Source organism: Coregonus clupeaformis, chromosome 16, assembly GCF_020615455.1.
Source record: "Coregonus clupeaformis isolate EN_2021a chromosome 16, ASM2061545v1, whole genome shotgun sequence".
Taxonomy (NCBI): domain Eukaryota; kingdom Metazoa; phylum Chordata; class Actinopteri; order Salmoniformes; family Salmonidae; genus Coregonus; species Coregonus clupeaformis.
The window spans coordinates 43,530,986-43,550,802 of NC_059207.1; the positions used below are offsets into that span (position 1 = coordinate 43,530,986).

The 19,817-nt window shown below is 44.0% G+C and overlaps 1 protein-coding gene across 6 annotated transcripts in view; it reads right to left on the reverse strand.

Moving 5' to 3' along the window:
• The window catches only part of LOC121584954 (ceramide transfer protein), a 40,399-nt gene that overhangs the window by 10,742 nt on the left and 9,840 nt on the right, over positions 1-19,817 (reverse strand). The window contains exons 1-12 of one of the 6 annotated variants that reach the window (XM_041901230.2): positions 18,938-19,021; positions 14,496-14,672; positions 10,712-10,819; positions 9,421-9,559; positions 9,151-9,237; positions 6,970-7,127; positions 2,806-2,898; positions 2,370-2,456; positions 2,015-2,107; positions 1,333-1,410; positions 483-578; positions 48-180 (exon numbers count right to left, since the gene is read on the reverse strand). In XM_041901230.2, coding sequence (XP_041757164.1) covers positions 48-180; positions 483-578; positions 1,333-1,410; positions 2,015-2,107; positions 2,370-2,456; positions 2,806-2,898; positions 6,970-7,127; positions 9,151-9,237; positions 9,421-9,559; positions 10,712-10,819; positions 14,496-14,573 — 1,150 coding nt within the window. In that variant the 5' untranslated portion in view covers positions 14,574-14,672; positions 18,938-19,021. Of the gene's footprint in view, positions 1-47; positions 181-482; positions 579-1,332; positions 1,411-2,014; positions 2,108-2,369; positions 2,457-2,805; positions 2,899-6,969; positions 7,128-9,150; positions 9,238-9,420; positions 9,560-10,711; positions 10,820-14,495; positions 14,673-18,807; positions 18,884-18,937; positions 19,055-19,817 lie in introns of those variants that run through there. The other 5 variants (XM_041901228.2, XM_041901231.2, XM_041901227.2 and 2 more) reach the window with 5 other exon arrangements.

The following is a 19,817-nucleotide window of genomic DNA, read 5'->3' on the forward strand; positions in this document are numbered from 1 at the left end:
GAAGATTATCTGATGATGATGATGATTGAAGAGGTAGATAGACTCACTCTCCCAGTCGTTACGTACGTCCGTGTCCCAGAAGTAGTGGCACAACTCATGTCCGGTCACACCCTTCACTGCATGGGTGGCTTTCAGAGGGTCCAGGACGATGCCATTCTCCTCCACCTCTCTCCTGTACACCTGAGATAGCACACAGTCACTTACAGTAGCCATATTGGACCCATACACACTGACAGTAGCCATATTGGACCCATACACACTTACAGTAGCCATATTGGACCCATACACACTGACAGTAGCCATATTGGACCCATACACACTGACAGTAGCCATATTGGACCCATATACACTTCACTGTTTCCAGTGTGAGTCAGCAGGCAGAGTCTGTAGGTAGTCTCTTTTATACTAGGCATGCAGGGGGCAGTGTTTCGTGTAGTGTGTAGGTATGGTCTTCTATACGCACTAGCTAGCCCCATCCTCACCTTCATCTCGCCCTCCTCCACCACCAGCTGCCAGTTGGCGTCTCCGCCCATGTCCTGCAGGGAGTAGGTCATGTGATTCTGAACCATGTCCTCCACCTGAGAGACAGACAGACGTCAGATGCAGCAGGCCTTCAGTCACTGTGGCGTAGCAGTCTCGGTCTGAACTACATGCTGCTATTAGCGAGACAGTATCACTAGGAGGGAGAAGAGGACAAGGTACAGGACAGACAGACAGACAGTACACTTGATGCTCACATTGCTGGGGTCCATGCCTGATCATGCAGTGAAAGAGGGAGCATCAGGGGAGAGGGAGGGAGGGGTAACTACAGGACTCCAGTCATGCATTACATCTGCTGAGCTCAGATAGTGATCAGGGGGCACGGACGCAGTTCTACGCTCTCTCTAATGCTGTGGCTCACTGGGAATACTATAGTTAGTTATGCTAGACACAATTCAATCCACATCATTGTGTTATGTTGAGTTGATGACAAGGCCCTTTTTGAACGTTTTCTTGAATCTAAGCTGCCCTGTAACTCAGCTTGCCTACACTGATAACTGACTTCTTCTAAACATTTTGCAAAAGGAATGAACAGGGATTCATTGAGGGCAGCCCTGGACAGTGTGAAGACTGATCTTGGGGGGGAAGGGAACACACACGAAGTGCATCAGAAAGATGGAACAAAACAATGAGTTGAAGCACAGGTCATCAGTCAGTGTTGAAGGTATGTAGACAGTACAGTACACTGTGTATTAGCGTTCCTAGTCATTCTCATGCAGTCAGTAGAGTGCAGTGTAACGTGTATTCCCAGGAGGCTGGTAGCACTCTAGTGGTGCTCAACACATACAGTACCTGTGCGCTGAATCTGTGAACATCATCTGAGGCACTGACTAATTCAACGGAGGACAGGGAGGAAGAGTAGCTATGGGGCTACGCAGCAGAGGGGAGGAGGGGAGAGAGATAGAGGAGAGAGATAGTTTGGGGGGAGAGAGCGAACAGAGGAAAGGAGAGAGAGGGGAAAAGGGGAGAAAGAAAGAGGGAAAGAGGGGGAGAGAAAGAGAAATAAAGAGGTGAGGAGTGTGAGAAAGAGGGGAGAGGGAGAGGTAGAAAAACATCCAGGGAATGAGACCAGGGATGCCACCACACATGAAAGACGAGCAGAGAGGGATGCCACCCTTCATTACATGAGGGGATTACCCAAATCAAACAGACTAAATCATTACTAGAGCTCAATAAAAACGCACCGTAAAACAACCTGGCTGGAGAGTAGAGGAAATCCCACACAAACACCACCAGAGAAAGTGAAAAGCCCAGTAAGAATACCCATTTTGGAAAATGTATCAAACCATTGGCCTACAGAGGAGAAGACTCCAATAGACATGTACTGGCAGGCTTGTTTCAGTGAGAGGGAAGAATGTCAGAGACAAACCATATCAACTGAACTTCTCTTGGAGTTATGATACATGCCGACTCTTGCATGTGCTGTATGTACTGGTGACACTCTGTCATATTTAGTTGGACCGTGTGTGTGTACCTGTTTGGCGAAGCGGTGTGTTCCGATGATGGAGTATGAGTCTCCAGGGGGGACAGGGGTCAGTCTGGGTATCCTCACCTTCTCTGACTGACACTGAGGAGGAACACACAACCACACATCAACACCACAGACAACTCACATTACTCTCAGTTGTCGAATTTCAAATCGATCACACCTTTAGGTCCAATATCTAGACTCTAGATCTGAAAGGAAAGGATTTCTCTCTGGTAGGAAAGGTGGACAACCCACCATATTGCTTATACCTCTAGACACTTTTCAGATCTACACAGAATGCCCAGAGGTAGGGACTAGCGAGCAGCTGCCTGTCTGTATACAGAGTAGAAGAGTAACCTACCTGTTCCTCCATCTTGTCCTGTCTGTCCAGGGCAGCTTCCACTGCATCAAAGAACTCATCCTCATTGATGAGGCTGTTAGGACCCTCCTGTAGAAACACAACACCATGTCAAGGCACAACAACACATTAAAGACAGATGTACTGCTTCCAGGTCAGGATGTAGCATCTAGTAGCCAAATCAATCTCATGCAACAGGAATCAATGCCCCGCAATCTGACTGGTAAATACCCACTATGACTAATACAATGTCAAAGCCATGAGCTGCAATATGTAAATGTTCTAGTATAGCATCTATACTCAAGAACAAGTGAAAAGAGATTTCCTAGTATTCTTGTCTCTTCCTGAGTCATTACTAAGATCACTATGATTACTCATCATCACTACAGGTGGAAGTGTCACAAGAGTTTTGGCAGTTAGAAAGGTTTGGAATTCTTACCTCGTAGTCAGGGCCACCGTAGTGAGATTTCTTCTTCAGTTCACTCAAGGCCGACTTGTAGGCATCCTCCACCCTCCTCCTCTTCTCCAGCTCCTGAACACACACACAGGTCAACTTGAAGGAACATTGTTCATGTAGAGTATACGTTTATGGTAAGCCAACTCAAATCTAACTCTCACTAGTTTAAATTGCACATAAAGGTAGTTACCAAGCTTGTTAATAACCCCATAACCAACCACAGTTTTCAACCACCATTTAGTGTCTATGCCAACAACCCTGTACTTTCAGAGGATGAACAGAAGAAAAAAAGATAATCTTACAATGATCTTAAAACAAGTAAGAGTACTGTAGCTCAAGTTCACAAAAGGGGGCCACCTCAGACGAGTAATACAACACACTTCTGTTCTCAATCCTAACCCCGTTCTGGCCTGTTGGTGTGTGTGATTTAGACTCACCAGTGTGTATGTGTGATCTCTGTACATCAGTACACTGTGATCCAGGCCTACATACCAACCAACCAGGAGACGCCTGGGAGTTTATTTCTGCTCAAACTGGTTTAACCTCCAGTCTCATGCTCCACCAGAGGATAATAAACTGACTCAAGACAAAAGAGAGTCTCGCCTTTGTCTGGCAACCCCTAAGACTAGCTCACTGTGCCCCACTTATGTACACTAAACCTGGCCGACCGGCCTGAGAACCTGTCACAAGGAGTGTGGAGAGCGAGAGCAAAGTGTTATAAGACGGAACAGGACACTACAGAACAGTGCTGATACCTCTCTCCCACAGGTCCATGACAACTGTAATGACTAATATAGAAAGAATGTACACCTTTGGATTAAGATCATCTCCACCTCGAAACTAACTGATCTGTCAAACTAGTGAATAAACCCTATTATCAAACACAAATACCACTTAGCAACAATTTTAATGATCCAAATACAACTCCAAATATTGACTAGAATAGAGGGAAGGAGAAAACTGAAGTAGAGCAGTTAGTTCTGGTTCTGGGTTCCATTTAGAGTGTATTCCAATCCACTGTGGTGTGTTAGAAGCAGCCATAGCAGAGACCTAGGCCTATACCTACTGTAAAGAAGCGGCTGCATGTCTGTAGAGGGATCCATCTCTGGCTGTCGTATTTCAGTAAGTCGGCCCCCAAGTGTAGCGAGGGCTTCCAGAAAGACAGACGGTACCACGACGTCCTAGCAGTCATCCTACTACTGACTCGCCTGTGTGTTGGTGTGTGTGTGTGTGTGTGTGTGTGTGTGTGTCCCGTCCTGTGACGCTCTCTCCCTGATCCACATAGGCTACACTCAAGACACACACACCCAGCCACGCTAGTGTTAATCCAGTAGTATCAACCAACTGAAACCTATTCCTACCTTTTTGGGGTTGGGCAACTTGCCTTCGGAATAAAATGGATGAACTAGTTTTTCAACAGCTGAGCAGGGTGATGATGTGGAGCTTTGTCATGTGTCTGTGATGCAAGGTAGGGGGTAAATACCTACAGACTGCAGTATCTACAAACTAAATTAAAAATTCTTAATCCACTCATATCCCCATTAAAACATTACTTTACAGAAATGCAGCCAGGGCTCTAGACTAATGTGTTCCACTGGTGGCACTGGTGCTAAAACTTTTTCAGTTAAAGCACCAGCACATAATTTGGTCGCCGCATGCCGATAATGACCTGACCTGTGTCCCATAATGTACCTGCATTCCATACAGAACCAGGCTAGGATTAACTAGCCATATTTTAAATTAGCACGCCCTTGCAGGGCTCGACATTCAGGTAAATTTGCCAGTGGCCCATCGGGCCAGTGCCAATTGAAAGCTACTGGCCCGAATGAAAAGAATACTGGCCCGGGAAAGCGGATGATGCGCGCATCATCATTTAAAACGTTATCTTTAATATGTGGGCTGAACAAGTAGCCTATAATGACCTACCCTCCATACACAAATAATGACATTTTAACTTGACAATATCATATTTACATTGCTTGTTTGGAGGGAAGAAATAAAACCTTTGCACAATCTCAAAAAGGGTGTTATTATTAGCGATTCTGAAAAGTCACTCTACAGTTGTAGGACCCTATAAAATCAGTTTTAAGTTTTGGTAAATTCAGTTTTCCCTGTTTTATTTTTCGCGGTTTCCGAGTTTTCCACTCTCAAAATCACACTTTATTTTTTATAGAAAAAAGACAAATGTGATGTTCCACAACAATGCTTAAACCACATCAGGAGACCAGTTTAGAGGTCTGGGAACATTAAAAATATATATATTTTAGAGGGTGTAGTTATAATAATAAATGTAATTCTAAGCCCTTTAATTAAATTGAGCGCCTACGAAGAGACCGTAATGTCAAATAAAATAAAATTTTATTTGCCACATGCGCCAAATACAACAGGTGTAGACATTACCGTGAAATGCTTACTTAACCAACAATGCATTTATTTCTTAATAAAAAAGTAAAATAAAACAACAACAAAAAAGTGTTGAGAAAAAAAGTAAAATAACAGTAGGGAGGCTATATACAGGGGGGTGCCGGTGCAGAGTCAATGTGCAGGGGCACCGGCTAGTTGAGGTAGTTGAGGTAATATGTACATGTGGGTAGTGTGAGAGATTTATTATTTTCATAATTGATGGGATGACTAACTTAGAAAGAATGCATTCTTGACTGGGCTAATGTAGGTTGTGACACCTGGCAAGCTGTGATTGATGTGAAGAGCTGTTTTAGGGGGTAAAGGGAGATAGGGATTTGTGTCTCCAGATGCTGGAATATACTGGTTCTTTGTGATCTGTGAACCTTCCTTGGACGTAGGAATGGTGTCTAAGGGAGCTGGCTCTTCTCACTATGACAGGTTGTTATGATATGGACATATGCCTGGTAACAGAGATGCATCAACGGATTGGCTGAGTAAGTCTAAACCACGCTCAAGTCTACTCTAATTGGTCAGCAGAGAGGTGGGAAACTCTCTGTCAGAGTATTTGAGTATTGAATCTGAAACAATGGGTTAGTTCTCTGGGGTGCCCTGCGAGGTATTTCAGAGAGCCCGTATATACGAAACATCATATTTACCATTGAAGGTTTTTGCATTAATTAAAATAACTAGTATATCTTAGAAGTCGTGTTGACCTCTTTTGTTCCTAATGCCAGATTTGAATTGACGCAACTTTGACAGTAGAGTAATATGTATGGCTAGCGGTGTTTTTGTACTGTACAATGTAGCCTACATGTGATGGCAGAGTTTTCTAAACAAATGCCCTGCGATTGATACAAATCATCAAGATATCATTCTGCCAGATAGGCCTACTTTGCTGTCTATATTTAATTGGGAAGGTTTTCTTGGGAAAGACTTTAGAAATGTTCATTCAAACAGCGCATGACTGAATTTCGCATCGCAAAGATTTAACCAAGACTTCGGACCAAACTTTTTGAATAACTGGTCTGCATACTCATCGTTGCATACCCATTGCTGTTTGAATAAATCTTGATAATAAAACTTTAAAAAGTAAATTGTGAACCAAAAACTAATGTGACCAGCTACATTTCTTCACTGGCACCCTATCGACCAATAAAAAATTGGTGTCGCACTGCCAAGTCAAAGGCTCAAAATGCGAGTGTTTTTGTTGCAGTTTTGAGCCTTGGCAGCTGAAGTGTGGTTTATTTCATGCATTGTCTAAATAAACAGTCAAACTCTACCTTCAAAAGCAGGAGTGTCTTGAAAGGTGTTTAACAAGTGCCTTCACTACAAAGTGCTTTCAGACAGAATGTCAATCTGGCCATGTTTTGGTCATTCAGTGTGGCCAATCAAGACGGGGTGGGGCATTGACGGGATCCACCAATCACATCCAGTTACAGACAGAAAAGGCTCTTGAAGCAACCATTTGAGAGACCACACCCGCAATAGACTGGATCTGCCACCTCAGGTTAGACAACGCCTCCGCTGTACCTTGGCAGGAGTTGTGTACGGTCTGCTCCCTGGCTAAAACCATAAACACACCAGTCCACTTCTATTTTACCCGCCATGTTGATTGACAATGAGAATGCATACTCTTCGGCAACAACAACCTGACTGGGGAAGAGTTTCCATGAGAGGTGGGGTTGAATGCTTCCAAGGCCCCAGTGACCTTGGCTAAAGAAGACGTGATTGGCTGTGACATACCTTGTCCAGCCTCTTCTGCCAGCTGTCCTCCCTCTTCACCATAAGCTCGATGCAGTGGGACAGGGTGGACAGGATCCCAGCTGTAGTGGCCTTAAACGTGATGGCCTCACCCTTAAAATCAATCCCATTAATGCCCTTAGGACTGGCAGGGAGAAACACTGAGAAAGAAAGAGCGAGAGAGAGACTGTTAGATGGAGAAAAATACCTGATGAAAATATTTTGATGCACAACACACACATACATTTGGGACAAGCACAGGGTCATCCACAGTGCAGCATCCCTAGAGCTATATTAGGGGTCAAGAGCCATCAAGGGAACTGCTACGTGTAGTATCAACTCCAGTAGTAGTTACTATGAGTGTGATTATATACCAGGTAGTTTGGTTCCTGGGTGCTGATTGGCTGAAAGCTGTGCTATATCAAACAACATACCATGGATATGATGCAAAACGACTTGTTTACTGTTCAAATTATGTTGGTAACCAGTTTATAATAGCAATAAGGCACCTCAGGGTTTGTGGTATATGGCCAATATACCACGGCTGTATCCAGGCACTCCATGTTGCGTCATGCACAAGAACTACCCTAAGCCGTGGTATATTGGCCATATACAGTGCATTCGGAAAGTATTCAGACCCCTTCACTTTTTTTTGTTACGTTACAACCGTATTCTAAAATTGATTGTTTTTTTTCCATCATCAATCTACACAATGACAAAGCAAAAACAGGTTTTTTGACATTTTCAAAAATGAAATATGACCTTTACATAAGAATTCACACCCTTTACTCAGTACTTTGTTGAAGCACCTTTGGCAGCGATTACAGCCTCAAATGTTCTTGGGTATGACGCACCAAGCTTGGCACACCTGTATTTGGGGAGTTTCTCCCATTCTTCTCTGCAGATCCTCTCAAGCTCTGTCAGGCTGGATGGATGGAGAGTGTCGCTGCACAGCTATTTTCAGGTCTCTCCAGAGATGTTCGATCAGGTTCAAGTCCGGGCTCTGGCTGGGCCACTCAAGGACATTGAGACTTGTCCCGAAGCCACTCCTGCGTTGTCTTGGCTGTGTGCTTAGGCTGTTGGAAGGTGAACCTTCACCCCAGTCTGAGGTCCTGAGCGCTCTGTAGTAGGTTTTATCAAGGATCTCTCTGTAATTTGCGCCGTTCATCTTTCCCTCGATCCTGACTAGTCTCCCAGTCCCTGCCGCTGAAATACATCTCCACAGCATGATGCTTCCACCATGCTTCACCGTAGGGATGATGCCAAGTTTCCTCCAGACGTGACACTTGGCATTCAGGCCAAAGAGTTCAATCTTGGTTTCATCAGATCAGAGAATCTTGTTTCTCATGGTCTGAGAGTCTTTTAGGTGCCTTTTGGCAAACTCCAAGCGGGCTGTTATGTGCCTTTTACTGAGGAGTGGCTTCCGTCCTGACACTCTACCATAAAGGCCTGATTGGTGGAGTGCTGCAGAGATGGTTGTCCTTCTGGAAGGTTCTCCCATCTCCACAGAGGATCTCTGGAGCTCTGTTAGAGTGACCATCGGGTTCTTGGTCACCTCCCTGACCAAGGCTCTTCTCGCCCGATTGCTCAGTTTGGCCGGGCGGCCAGCTCTAGGAAGAGTCTTGGTAGTTCCAAACTTCTTCCATTTAAGAATTATGGAGGCCACTGTGTTCTTGAGGACCTTCAATGCTGCAGAAACTTTTTGGTACCCTTCCCCAGCTCTGTGCCTCAACACAATCCTGTCTCTGAGCTCTACAGACAATTCCTTCGACCTCATGGCTTGGTTTTTGCTCTGACATGCACTGTCAACTGTGGGACCTTAAATAGACAGGTGTGTGCCTTTCCAAATCATGTCCAATCAATTAACTTTACCACAGGTGGACTCCAATCCAGTCATAGAAACATCTCAAGGATGTTCAATGGAAACTGGATGCACCGGAGCTCAATTTCGAGTCTCATAGCAAAGGTTCTGAATACTTATGTAAACAAGGTATCTGTTTTATATATTTTTTTTAATGTGCAAAAATGTCTAAAAACCTGTTTTTCGCTTTGTCATTATGGGGTATTGTGTGTAGATTGAGGCTGTAACGTAACAACATGTGGAAAAAGTGAAGGGGTCTGAATATTTTCCGAATGCACTGTACCTCCTCGGGCCTTATTGCTTAAATCTACACTGTTACTCACGCTTCTCTTTGCTGCCGTTGTTGTTGTGAAGGCAGTCACCATTGGGACGCGTGCTTGTGGGAAAGTCATCTTCATCCTCCTCCACTACTGGAAATGACAAACAAGACTCCATCATTGATCTACCACCTGGGTAGCCACTAGTCAGTTGTGGTATTTACACCATAGAAATACGGAGCAAATGTATATATGTGTCAGTTTTAATGTTCACGTACAAGAGTCCAAATGGAACTTTAAAATTATCATTGAGCAGATATTGAAATCCATTTGTACCTCTGTCCCTCTGGAACTCGTCCTTGGAGACGCCGTCTGCGCAGCCGTCAAAGTACTTCTGTAGCGTGTCCACCTGTCTGCACAGGATGTCTCTGAATGTCTCCATCTCCGCCAGCTTCTCCCGCAGGCTGTGGCCCTTCTGGTCCAACACCACACACACACACACACAAACACAGGGGTTCACCGTTAAACGTGAACATAATTATACAATCATGCATTGGGAATGAACGGGAGGGCTGTCTGCACTAAATTAAGATTTGGCCTTTGGTCATTAATTAATGAATAAATTCAGCAGCCTACATCAGTGCTTCCTAATCCTGGGCCTGGGCCCAGTTTTTCAAAAGCTCTGATCGGATTTCGGCAATTGGATAGGATTAAATGTTAGAACTGGGTTTTTCTAAACTGAAAAAGGATATTCTGATCCTCCGGATAGGGATTTGTTAATCCAATCTGACCTTTAATCAGGATTAAATGTAGTTTTTCAAAACTCAAGGGTAGTGATTAGGATAGTTTTGATCCCACTGGAAGGGTAGATTCAGGGTGGATTTAGAAAGGTGAAAGGCTCTACAACCAAGAAATGTCAACGTAACTAAGGTGAGGTTTAAAAAAACTTTCTTACAATTGAAAAACCAAAGGTTTTGACTGCAATATAGGGATGTGGTCAGTTGTTATCTTGAGAAGTGTCAAATAAATGCATCTACCTAGTTATAAGTGATATGCAGGCTCTATTATTTGTAATTAAGGTAGCTTTATTCATGTAGTTTACTCATCTCTGTTTCCCTATGACAGTGTAGAAGTACTACCACAACCTGTCCAGTAGATTGCAAGGTGTAGGCCTGTTCAAAGCACTGAAAATCCGGATTCTGTGATCTTGATATTGTGGTATCTGGATCAGAATGATCTTATCCGTTTATTTTCTGAAAAACTTGCTCAAAAATAGCCAGATCGATCTGATACTGGATAGCAAAAAAGGAGGATTACAGAATCCGGATCATTCTGATCCGATTAAACTTTTTGAAAAACTGGACCCAGGGGACCCAAAGGGTTGTACATTTTAGTTTTTGCCCTAGCGCTACACACCTAATCCACTAATTTAAGGTTTGATGATTAGTTGATTAGTGGAACCAGGTGTGTAGTGCTATAGTGGAATCAGGTGTGTAGTGCTAGGGCAAAAACTAAAATGTGCCCCCCTTTGGGTCCCCAGGACCAGGATTAAGAAACACTGGCATAGACCTTTCCAGGGGCTGTAATTTTCAAACAACAGATTGAAAGTGTTGTGGTGGTAGTTTACCTTGAAGGAGGAGGTGGAGGTGGCGGAGATGCCACTGGCAGCGGACGTGAGAGACAGCATGGAGCCATGACGCCTCAGACTTGACTCTGAACCATACCCCGACTCCGCCTGGAGAAAGGAGGGGAGGGAGGGAGAGATAGGATAATACCTCAGATCAGTCTGCAGAGTAATGAGAAACAGAGGGGAGTAAATCAAACCCAGAGAAACAGTATGTGTACAGAGACAAATAGGCCTACATGAAAGAAGAATGGCTTTTAGTCCATTAGGGAGTAGAGACATGGGGATCTATTGAAGGGGGGGGGGACAGGAACACCCGACTATGCCTAACCCGTGACCCAATAGGTTTGGAGCAGGCTTTCCGTTAGGAAAACCTGGCGCCGGACAACGTGACCGGCAAGATTTTAATTTACGGGCATTTGAGAAATATATCAGACATCCATATGTATTGGGTGCATAACGCATTAGGGTGCCCACCCACGGTGCTCAAAATCCTATTTAGATTATTGTAATTTATTTTAACAGAATAGAAATTAGCCTGTAAAGTTAGAATGATGTTCTTATACCAACATTACAGATTTTATTGAAAAGCAAAACATTGCTCGTTGTGTCTTAATCCCTGCTATAAATCATAAATGAATATAATAATTTAAAAAATACAAAAAACATTTTGCCTAGAAGAACAACAGTAATAAAACAACTTCAAAATATAATATTTGCATAATATAATTTGCGAACGACTGGTCCTATGGGCTATTTGTATTAATGTTTTTATTAATAAATAACAAAACACAGCTGTTTTCAAAACTAGGCCTCTCTAAGTTAATTTAGCCTAGGCATGAGTATTTGAATTAGGCCTAATAAATAACTAAACATGGCTGTCTACGAACACCAGGTCGGCAGGTCATGGCTAGAACGGATTCAGCTATTGTTAAATTAATGTCCGATTTGACTTTTCGTAGCAGGTTAGGAGAACATATGCAGCAGGTTAGGAGAATTAGGTTAAGGTTAGGAAAATGGTTACGGTTAGCTAAAATGCAAAAGAAAAAAAATCTACTTTTGGTATGTTCATTTGACAAAAGCTCGATCCCTTCTAGCTATGACCGGGCCAGCCCGTTTAATGTTATGTTTATTGTAATTTGAACTATCGTGAGGTCGTGAATTGTGTCATGTTTGATATCCGTGGCTTATTGATAACTCTGTTTCCTACTATAGGCACTGTGTAGCTCAGTTGGTAGAGCATGGAGCTTGCAACGCCAGGGTTGTGGGTTCGATTCCCACGGGGGGCCAGTATGAAAAAATAATGTATGCACTCACTAACTGTATGTCGCTCTGGATAAGAGTGTCTGCAAACGACTAAAAAAAAATTAAAATGTTTTTTTTTTTTTTAAATAGGCAGTTGGCTGCCTAGTGATTGCAACACTAACTCTCCGATGTGAATAGTTGGCAACGATGCTTCGTTTCCAATTGCTACTGAATAAGCTCAACTGAAACGCACCAATTGTGCATGGTACACATCATTACTCTAGTCGATCAATCCATTCCAAATCTTTATACTATACATGACACAGGAGTGGCATATGTTGATCTTGCCTAGGGCGGCAGCAGAACTGCTAGGACCGGGCCTGACGAGTACAATAATTTGCCTCCAATTTACTTGCGTTTGCGGCAGACCTTTCCTGCTCAAAGTGAGCCGCTGCTGTTGGGAAGTCAAAACTGTCCAACTACTTGGAGAAGCTTGCGATGAGCATCAGCCTCCTTACTTTGTCCTCAAGAAGGCACGATCTTGAGGCCATCTGTTTTGGAGAAAGAATCCCCTCTCGGCGGGCACACTGGAAATGGGGATAGGTCTAATCAACACAATCGTCGCCAATTTTGCCCAGTCGGGGTACACTTAGCTGAAGTCCCTTATGAGGACCTCCCGTCTTTTGCGTGAGTACAAATAGAAACAAACACCCGACACTAATGTCCAATCAGCTTGAGGATTTAGCCTATGAAGTATATTTGCCTTTGAAGTTGGAGCACGTCGACTGATATTTCAGTCAATTACTAAAAAGCATTATTTTGCAATGGATATTCTTTTCTCCCAGACAATTTGGCCGGCAACAATTTTATTGATCTGCTTTTCATATTATTTTCTAATCAATCAAAAGCCGGCATTTACGAGCTAATGGAAACCCTGGTTTGGAGGCCTATAGGAGGCTTGGTCAGGTGCATTGTATGCCTTGAAGAGGAAGATGACACACACCTCAAGTTTTTCCTGTTTGTTCAACCGTTTTCATCCGTTACACTCATCAACAGTCAGGATGCAACATGTCAATGCCTGTCCTGACTGTAGACTAGAGCACAGTTCAGCTCAGCGGAGTGAGGAGTTGAATAATAGCACATTCCTTCAACTTCAACAGTACTTCATTTCTCTCTGCTGTGATGGAAAGTCTTCTTCTGCTCTGCTCCCAACCCCTTGTTTGTTTGTGAAGAGTACAAGGTCAGTCAGCCACAGTAGAACACTCCTGAAGCTATTTTAGGGGTTAATTGCCTTGCTCAAGGGCACTACGACAGGGGATGGTAGCCTGCAATACATGGGATCTGAAAGCAGCAGCCTTCCGGTTGCCACTTCATCTCCTGCTTGTTAGTATTTCTTGGCCCTGGACTTGAACCAGCAACCTTCTGGCTACTGGTCGGCCTCTCACCCATTACCAGCAGGTGTCACACGAGCATATGACAGCAGCTAACACATTCCTCTGATGGAATCTACAGTAAGGTGACGTACATGGGAGAAACATGTAGCCTGGCTTACAGGCAGACCCACATGATAAACAGCGACAGGAGTCAGTTGCTTTTGCCAGACAAAGCAACAGCTACACAACAGCAGGGAAAGAATATCAAACTCAGGTATTCAGGAAGTTGAGCGAATGCACATTACCATGTTCACAGAGAAGTGCATCATCAATCTTATCATGACAATATCCTTTGATGGGAGTAAATGGCATGCAGCCCTGTAGGACTCATACCATGACTAAATTAGAGTAAACATTCACCTAACTATTCAAAAGCACTCCTCTCTATTTGTCATTTATGTTCTATTCCCCTATGCCAGAGTTTGGTCCTGGAAGTAGTAACATGTTACAGGTATAATCCATATGGAACAAAAAGTCAAGAACCCATAGAAAGGTCAGACAGTGGCAGAGAGAGCTGACAGAAGTGTCCACACCACTGGAACATTGGTTACATAATGGTATATTATGGTTTTATACAGCATTAGAATTAACTTATAAACTAACATACTGAGAAAAAAGACAAATGTGTAAAACAAAGGCTTGGAATTAGGCATTCAATATTTCCTTATCCACATTTATCTATGATATTTACATTTAGCCTTATATCTTTAAAAATATTACATAAAAAGCACAGTCACAAGAAGGCATTATCTCAACTATAAACCCATTCAGTCTGAATAATAGTTTTGCATTAACCACAGCCCTCGCCCTCTATACGATGACTATACACACACGGACCAATGAGACAATGTGCTTGATAATGAGGAGTAGCATGCAGCAGGCTAGCATAGCATGCTTATGCCGACACCAATGTACAGTTGGTCCATCATGAACCATTAAGCTAGTAGCTAGTGCTGTGGCTAGTGCGATAGCATGCTAACATCACACATAGTATGCATGTGAAGAAGAGATGAGAAAGTTTTGGATCTGAAGCAGCCATCATGCTAACAAAGCTCCATTGATGAAGTTATTGATTGATTTGCTGGCAGCATGCTATACATCGTGCCCACCATTCGGCCATTCCAGCAGCCAAAGCAGAACAGGACTCTTCTGCTGCAGTAGTCCTGCCGGCCGGACGGCCTCATCATGGCCCCGCCTGCTGCACCTTCACACAACGCTCCCCCTCTTCCTGCTATTCCTAGGATTGTATCCAGTATTCCCAGACAGTGCCCTGCAGACAGGTTTCACTGTGGCACAGAGAGGAAGAGGAAGAGATTGAAGAAGATGAGAAAAGCAGCAGCTCAGCTCATAGAGCAAATGAGAGGAGGAGCAGCAGGAACAAAGGAAAAGAAGAGGGAGGGGGAAAAGGCTAAAAGAGTTGTTCCTGAGGAGGACTAAAGAGAGGAGCGAGGCGCTGGTTTCTCCTGCTGGATAAGCAGACGGAGTGAGAGAGAGTGGCGAGAGAGAGTGGCGAGAGAGGGTGAGCAGAGGAAGAGACCAGCCATGCCCAGATTGTGTATAAGTGAAAGTGGAATCGTTCAAACACACCAGGGTTTTCTGTCAGCCAGCTTTTCGCCCATAAAAACGTTTAAAAGCCGATAAATAAAAATCGATGCTGGCCAATTGTCCGGGAGAAGAAAAATCCCATTGCGAAAAATGCTTTTTAGCCTATTCATTGATGGAAACACATTTGACTGGTCATGCTTATCAGTCTAGGTTAATTTGCATAATTTAGTGGAATGAAATTGTATATTAGTTTGTATCTTATTCATTACAAGCATACAGCATACAGATACACAGCCTTTGAATGGAAAATCTGTCAGACAGCATGATAGCTGCAGCATCTCAAACATAGGCAACGGAAGGCAGGCTTCATCAGCACGTCACACACCACTTTGCAATGAGCTGGAGGCAGTACGCATTTTGAAAACATATACTTAATTGATTGAAACCTGAACATTTTACTACATATTATGAGGCATGTCTTACCTTGCTTCAAAGTAGCCTAGCCAAACTCAAACCATATCTGTGGAGGCAATTCTTTTATAACTTTCGTTCATTGTCCAGTAGCCAAAGGCACAATCCTAGTCATATTAGCCAGCCATGCTAGTTGTTGCATATTAGATCTCCCCTCTTTCATTTCAAAAGGATATTTTCATCTCTCACATGAAACCACTCACATGTGTGGTGCCCTTTTGACAAGGTATTGTCCAGCTAATTGCATTATGGAACGAACATATGCAGGTAGACTACTGCCTTGTGCTCATTGCTGTACTTATAATGTTAAGAAATAGCTTAGCAACATTTTAAGCTAAACGTTCTGATCTGTTGCATCAGACTCATTGCTTTTTAAGTATTTGTTTTTTATGTAGCCTAGGCCTACTGGTTGTATGAATTTGTGATCCATCATTCCACAACTGTCCCAGAGTCTGTTTGGAATAGGCCATTTCTTTCTCGACAAGCTGACCAATACAACAATAGGGTAAAGGTTTCTATTATGGGGGATAGTAGATTGACAGGGATTTTGCTGCTCGCTACTAGTCTTGTTGGCTGAGGAAAAGTACATGTGGACAGTTATTCTAACATCTTCAAAGTGCACATCAGAATTCGGTAAGAAGGACTGCACATTGTTGCATCCTCAACTTGCATATTCTGTTAATATGAATTACCATAATCAAAATGTGATTTCTGTCATTCTGTGCATCCTGGGTGGACACCCTAATCAGGTTACACACCCAATGCATATGGCCGGTCAATTTCTCAAATGTCCGATAAATTAAAATGCTGCCGGTAAGATGTCCAGCGCCACATTCTCCTAACGGAAACCCTGAAACACACCGCGTCTATCTGGCCAATCAGACCACACACTGACATGAGAATCCTTCTCTTCCTGCTGTCTGCACCGCTGAACAGCATCCATCTCTGCCGAAAGACAAGCTAACGTGTGTGTGTGGAGTGAGAGAGCGATAGAGTGAGTTACTGGGTTAGAGGGGCATGGCTATAACAGGGTGTGTGTGTGTGTGTTAAGAGTTTTAGCAAAGCAGAGTGCCAGGTGAGTAAGCGTACACGTGTGTGTGTGTGTGTGTGTGTGTGTGTGTGTGTGTGTGTGTGTGTGTGTGTGTGTGTGTTTGTCAAAAGCAGGTTGTTAGCAGGGCGGGGTGGGAACAGCAGCATCCTCCTGGAGCTCAATGTTGTCTCTGGCTCCTCCTCCTCCTACTAGGCTACACCTCTCTTCCCCCCTCTCTCTCTCTGTCTTTTTCTCCTTCTGCTTGTTATGCTTCATCTGGGGCAGGACTGTGCTAACAACCTGTCTAGATGAGGGGTGGTGTGTTTCCCCACCCTTTCCATCCCCTATCCAGTGCCTGCAATTGGAATAGTCCTGTCAGTGAAAGCACTGCTAGGCTCAAAGTGTAGCCCTGACTATGTTGTGTGCGGTACCTCTTGATATCTGCGATTGTGTCGGATGGCTGACTACAACACATGCATTATTCATCAAGAACTGCAATTCAGAGTAGTAAAATGTCCGCCCAGGACCATACACACCTTTAATGCTACGCAAATGAGGTGTCCTTGGTGTTGTTGGTCACTATGGCCTTTTCAAAGCTGACAACACTTGTTCTTCCCAGAATGCAAATTAAAAGTGCTTAAACAAAAAACCTCGTCCACCAAATGGAAAGATGTGACCAGAAGAGTTGAACAATGTCCATGTTGACAACTAAGAAAGGGTATAGGCCCTACAAGTTTGGTCAAATGAATGACATAACCTAACTCTTCTGTTGAAGTACAGTGGTTTCAATATAGCATGACCCACAGAGACAACAATGACTGAGTGGTCTCTGTAGGTAATTTAGTTAGTACCGGAATGTATTAGTCATCACCCCAAATGACTCTAGTCACCACTACCAAAGAGCTCCTGCAAAGCAAACACCTTGTATTAGCCCCCACCCAGCGGAGAAGCTGACACAGCGCAACAACCCTTTTAAATGGCTGTCTAGTATCTACTGTTACAATATATTACTCATCCTTTGTGTCCGTGGGGTGATGATGTAGAGCGTAGCATAAGCTACACCCAGGATCTGTCTGAAATCTGGATCAATCCCACCACACTGAACCATCACCACACACACCACAAGAGAGTCAAACAGCCTCTGCAGAAGTCAGGGCATTTATACTTCTTGCGCTTCACTGAGCAGAGCTGTTGTGAAGTAAGTTGTCAAGGAAGTGAGTTGGTGTTTATACAGGGCATCCCGCCCTCACCTACCGTCAACCAATCATGTCAATGCGGAACCCTCTGCATTGTTACAACATTTGGGAGGTGCACGACGATGCGGTACGGAGCTCATTTTGGCCTCAGCATGCCTCTGGAGGCTCAGCGATTGTGTCACACCCTCCATACGGAGCCGCTGACCACATTTTCGGATCAAGCATAAATTAGCTTTTACTGTTGGTTAGAGACCAGGCATAAACCCTCTACTACACAGTCTCTAAGACACACTTAACCAGTTCCTGTTGTCACTCACACTCAGTTTCACACCACCTACACCAGCAACCAAATGCACAGGCAGATGGTTGCAGATACACGATGCAGGCCTCGCTCTGTTTGTCTCTAGCATCACTTCACAGTGTTACTGCTACTTCACTGTCTGTACCAACCTGAGGTCTAATACTTTCCTTGTAGGATTTCTGCTCCTACCTGAGCATTCAAGACACACTCCTTAAACAAACAGACCAAAGGTAGCTGATATAAGGTCAAGGACTAGATTACATTGAATGGATTCTTGGTAGTCTACAGTTGATTGTGGTTCATTCACTTCCATTTGGCCATGTGGAGAGCACTGCTGAAATGAACCCCACAGTCCTCTTGTCCTAACCAGGAGATCCCTTCACACGGACAGTGTTTAATGTGTCACAGCCTGTGGATCGTCTGGTCTCTGCCCATATACTGCACACAACACGTGTCAGTGTTAGGACAGTTTGTCAGCATAGTGCTGGCCATGCAGCTCAACTCGAATACACACACAATGCATACACACTAAACAAGAACTCTTGACACACACACCCCCAGCAATGGGACTCACCCTACGTCAGGTGGTCATGCCATCAGTGTGTGAACAGCATGCTCCCCCCTTTGGCCACTCCCAAGATTCCCTGCATTCCCAGGATGATGGGTTGTGACCCCCCACATTCCCCGACTCCCCTCCCTTTCTGTTCACCTCACTGAGGGATACCAGGCCCTTCTGTTGTTCTATTCTAAATCAACCCCTAGGCTAGTACATTCTACCCCCAGTACTAGTCAACCCCACTTATTGTGTAGATCTGAAAGTAATATGGCCAAAATCAGATCAGAGCAACAAGGACCGTATAGACGCAATGGAACATTACCATCTAACCTGCTGCACTCCCTAGACATGTCAGTTGACTTCCGTCCAAGCCCCAGCACATGACAAGGGGAATACCTCTGGTATATCTCAGTTCTGTGGAAGACAGAGAAAGAGAGATCATTTAGTCTTACCTTGTGTAGTTCGATGGAGTCAATCCATTGGAGCCGGTGCTCCGGGTCCTCTGCCCGTAGGTACCACACACTGTCGTTCACACTGATGTCAATACGACACTCATCAAACTCATGGGGCTGCGGAGAGAGAGAGAGAGAGAGGACACTTGAGGGACTAGGCTTACACTAGGAGACCACAAACCCTACAGCAGAAATGACTGAAAAGTGAAGTGTGTTTCCCATTACCATTTTAAAACAAACATGAGTGGTCAATAGCATGTCAATAGATATGTTCACTCTTTCAGAATCAACTCAAGGTCAAAAATAGCCAACGATAGACTATATTATTAGTCCCTTCTCATCACTCTCCTCCTCCTCCTCCTCATCCTCCTACTCCGATCCCCACCCCTCCCCGGCTTCAGGAATCCAAGCACGTGCACCAGGAATTCCACAGCTTCCTTTGGGATTGGGTCCGTTTTCTGTTTTCAAAATTACACCTCCTCCAATAGAAATGGCCCGCTGATGCTAGCTGATGTTGCCCTTGTTTAATCAACTTTACTAATTAAGCTCCCCGTTTAATTTTCTGTAACCTTTGTCAACAAACTGCAGTGCCCCCACACCACTGTCTCTGGAACACACATGTAATGCCCACATAATTTAACACAACATTGAGCTTGTTAAATCATAAAGCTAAAACAATCCCCATATATGTTTAATTTCATATGTTAAGCTCAACTTCTGACGTGGTGATGACGAGGGAGGGCTGCTAGTTTCTCTTTAACCTCCTGTACCAACCAGTGCCGGGTAGAAGTACCCAAGCACAGATCTGTAATCAGATTGCCCCTCCCCCAAACAATATCAACCACTGGAGGGAATAAGACAAATCTGACTCTAGATCAGT